Source organism: Durio zibethinus, chromosome 11 (assembly GCF_047325235.1).
Source record: "Durio zibethinus cultivar Kanyao isolate XHJ-2024 chromosome 11, ASM4732523v1, whole genome shotgun sequence".
Lineage (NCBI taxonomy): Eukaryota > Viridiplantae > Streptophyta > Magnoliopsida > Malvales > Malvaceae > Durio > Durio zibethinus.
Genome location: NC_143172.1, coordinates 14,824,390 through 14,828,303, shown reverse-complemented (window position 1 = coordinate 14,828,303; position 3,914 = coordinate 14,824,390). Strand labels below are relative to the sequence as shown.

Genomic DNA, 3,914 nt, shown 5'->3' with positions numbered 1-3,914 from the left:
TTCTTTCTTTTTATACAACTGGTAGAACCTCTAAGTTTCAAATTCTACATAAATGGGAGAAATACGAATAAGTAAATTCAAAGCCCCTTCAAAATAATTGAACAATCAAGGCAAATAAGGACTCCTAATTATTATGTAAAAAGAATTCTATAACATTTTATTTCACACAAGAAAGGCAGCCAAATGAAAAGAAACGGAAAGAAAAGAAAAAGAAGAAGAACGATGGTGAATATCTTGTTGTGAATTACATACTAAAACATTAATTGTGCCTATAAGCATTATTCGAGGAGAAAAATCAAGGTACAACGACCATATGCATCAAAATTGACTGTTTTCTCTGCCCAATCATCTTATAATGGTTGTGAGATTCTGATTTGCTGATTACTACTGTCTGCGGGTAGCTGCTTTGATGCATCTGTCAATGCAGTCGCTGCAGCAGCTTGGGTCATGGTTTGATACTGCAGAGGCAGTGGAGGAGCTTGATGCTGAGCATAGTACATTTGATCTTGTGTAGGATTTGGATACTCATAACCATAATTAGTAGTAGCAGCATGAGTAACAGCAGCTGATTGTGGTGGATGTTGCATTTGGGAGAAACCTACATATGGTTGCTGAACTTGAACCACTTGAGGAGTTGATGGCACAGCTGTTCTATACACAGTTGTTGTCATTTCAGGTTTAGCAAGGGTAGCTGTATTTGTGGGGTAAATAGGAGGCGCTGTTGAGGCAGAAACTATAGGAGTTGGAGGCGTCAATTGGCGGCTTGGGGCCATAATGTTAGCATCAGTAATGTTGGATTTCATAGTCATGACACCAGTGTTAGATTGCATGGACATGTATGGTTGCGGTTGTGTTACTTGTGTAACAGGCATTACATACAGTGCAGGGTACTGCTGATCAACTGGATGATGAAGCTGCTGCTGCGATGGTGGAGCATAAACTGGATAGTAGGATGACATTGGCACTGGAGCAGCAGCTGCCGTATGGTGGGGGATGTAGTGCATGCTGGCTTGCACGAATTGTTGCTGCTGTTGATCCAATTGTGGAGCCAAAGAATAGGAATCTTGAACCTGTTGAAATTGGATTTGGGAGCTTGGAATGGAAGTATCAGCATTGACGCTGGGACTAGCAGCAGTTCTGCTATCTCTGGATGTAACATGACTTTGATCTTGATAGTACATGGGCTTTGAGAGAGAATTTGCAGAGGCGATGCTACTGTCGCTGCATATTTAGGTCCAAACAAAGGCAAGAATGTAAAATTTTCTTATTTCTGTGAGTATATTGACTTCAATGAAACAAATGGAGCAAAGAGGAAGAAAAGTTTAAATCCAGGGAAACTGAAAAGAAATCATGAAATTTGGAAAATACCTTGCAACTGAATCAGGGGAGGGCAAATTATAAGTACCGCACGCTTTCTGTTGAATTGGCTGCAATGGAGGTTTGCGAAAACCAACAGGCACCCCCTGATCAGATCTCTCATCATCAGACAAAATCCGATTCAAGTTGTCACTAGAACCCCCGGCAGGAGTGATCATAGCAGTCGCAACAGACACAGGATGCGGAGGCAGAGCAGGCACAACAGCCCCAAAGCCATCATCTTGCTTACGAAAATTAGTAGCAAAGCTCATATGAGCAAATAGCTCTTCTATGCCAACCCTCTGGTCCCGCACTTTAGCCCCTCCATCCTGATCAACTCGAACTCGAATAGGTGGCAAGTTGGACATTGAAGGTGAAGAAGAAGATGAACCAAAAGATGAAGTTTTCTCCACCATTGACGAATCATCAGGCAATGAATATTGCACGTCATGAACTGCATTATCGTTTTTCGCTTGCTTGTTTTGTTTATTTGCTCCTTCTTGTGCCTCAAATTCACCTTCAAGATTCAACAAGGTCTCCATGGTGGCAGAATCTGAGTTCCCTCTTGGCATCAACCCTGAACCATTAAGAGCATCAACGAACCATGTTTCAGACTTGGCATCATTTAGCAGTGGACCCATGGAGGCTGCAGTGTCAGGTTTGTTTAAGAAAAGAAATAAACGGATTCGAGAGGAGGTTCCAGAAGAAGCTGATGAAGCTGTTAAACGGTCATATTCTTCAATCATGTTCTCGAGATCCTCATCCGTGGCTACTGATACAAGAGAGTCAAGGTCTTCATTTGGAAGCTGGTACTTCAAGGTAAAGGGTCGGCCATTGAGAAGGGCACGTGATAGGCGGGAGCAAACGGCTGAGAGGGAGCAGTGGCGATCAACTGCAACAAGACGAGTTTCACCACAAACGTAGCAAAGGGATTTGTCATGCGGACGGGGCATTATATGACCACCAAAGCTACACATTAGGCGGAGCCTCGCACCAGGGACAGCTGGGAGAGGATCATCATATGTGTTTTCAGTACGGGAGCGTGGAGACGACTCAACAGAGTCAGGGTAGTTGAGATGTACAGTGGTGGCAGCAACCGAGGCCGTGACATCGGTGGGGGCGGTGGGGGCGGTGGGGGCTGTGGGGAGAGGTGGTGTATCCATTGGAGGAGGCGTTTCCTTTTTGGGGATAGAGGCTTGTTGTGATGTGAACGGAGGATGCGGAAGCATGAAAGGGTTAACTAAAGCCGGTGGATTTATAGTTAATTGTCTCATTGACTCTTTTTCTATAGAAAATAATGCTCTTAAACCTTGATCATGGCTAGGATTTGATAGAACAACTGGTGGTATTATTATTTCAATGTTGAGTCAAACATGCAACTTTGAATGAAAACTTTGCTGGTAGCAAGTATTACCAGTGCAAGGCAGCATGGGCATTGCTAGCCGTAGATTTGGTGGGAGTGGGGTGGAATCCTCGACAAGCAAGTCATGCATCTGGACTTTGATGGGAAATGGACTCAATCACATGCAGATTTATAGATTTTTGTGCGTGTACCATAACGGCTGCTTTCATCTTTATATTTCAATACTACCTCTAATATTCAAAGACCAATAACAACGCCAACGCCAACGCCCCACGCAAAGTTTGGTTTTGCACTTTGCTTTCCGACAGATACGAGGAGGCTGTAATAACCATGTGAAACCCAAGAGAGAAACTATGGGCCGTGTGGGGTATGTGGTATGTTTTTCATTTCATTACTTCTATGGCTTCAATTTGTTCTTGAGGTAAGTTGTTATTATTATTATTATTATTTTGGTAAATTGAGGTAAGTTAACTAGTTTCATGCATCATTCTTTTTTTTTTTTTTGAAGAAGAAGAAGAAGAAGAAAAAGAGGCTGCATGCATCATTCTTAAATTCAAAATATTGTAGGATGAATGAATCTTGTGTGAAGATAGTAAAATTTAATTTTGTTTTTGAGAATGAAAAGAGGAGAATGCCATAATAGGAATGACATTAACTAAAAACTATAGAAATAAGGGCGGTTTCTGAATTTGTCATTTTTGGCCTTGATAGCTCCCTTGAGTACTTTGTGCATTTTTTAAGCTAGGAGCTAATATTTAATGCACAAAAAGAACATAAAATATTGGGATGAACTCTTCCTTCAAGTAAATTTTTTAATCATAGTCACGTGTTAGGTTGTACAATTCATAGTCGTTTCAAAATAACACTAGAAATTTTAATAAAAATTATTAAAATATAAATAAGTTTTAATAAAAAATATTTTTGATTTTGTTGCAATAAGTTATAATTTTTTTTAAGTGCTTTATAAAATACTATTATTTTTATTACTATTTTAAATTAACCGAAGAAAGTTAAGAAACATGAATATTAAGGGGAAAAAAGCAACAATTTAACAATAAATTTCCGGTCAGATTTGCAAAAGCATTATCGGAGAAAGAAAAATCTACTAAAGTTAGATAAAACAAAGAGTAACTCATTTCTTGATTAGTTCATTCAAAAGAAAAACAACATTGAACATTGAATTTTTAAAAAAATT

General features: G+C 39.8%; 1 protein-coding gene across 1 annotated transcript; it reads right to left on the bottom strand.

Moving 5' to 3' along the window:
• Positions 1 to 202: 202 nt before the first annotated feature.
• On the bottom strand, positions 203 to 2,687 carry LOC111290447 (uncharacterized). The gene is made up of 2 exons (XM_022881756.2): positions 1,369 to 2,687; positions 203 to 1,221 (listed from the first exon to the last, which is right to left on the bottom strand). Exons 1-2 carry the CDS (start codon positions 2,628 to 2,630, stop codon positions 351 to 353), a joined length of 2,133 nt encoding a protein of 710 aa, XP_022737491.2. The 5' UTR covers positions 2,631 to 2,687; the 3' UTR covers positions 203 to 350.
• Between the last annotated feature and the right edge of the window lie 1,227 nt (positions 2,688 to 3,914).

Coding starts and splice junctions, on each gene's coding strand:
- LOC111290447 (XM_022881756.2), bottom strand. CDS start 2,630: ATGAGACAATTAACTATAAATCCACCGGCTTTAGTTAACCCTTTCATG. Junction 1,222..1,368: donor TCCCCTGATTCAGTTGCAAG/GTATTTTCCAAA, acceptor CTAAATATGCAG/CGACAGTAGCATCGCCTCTG.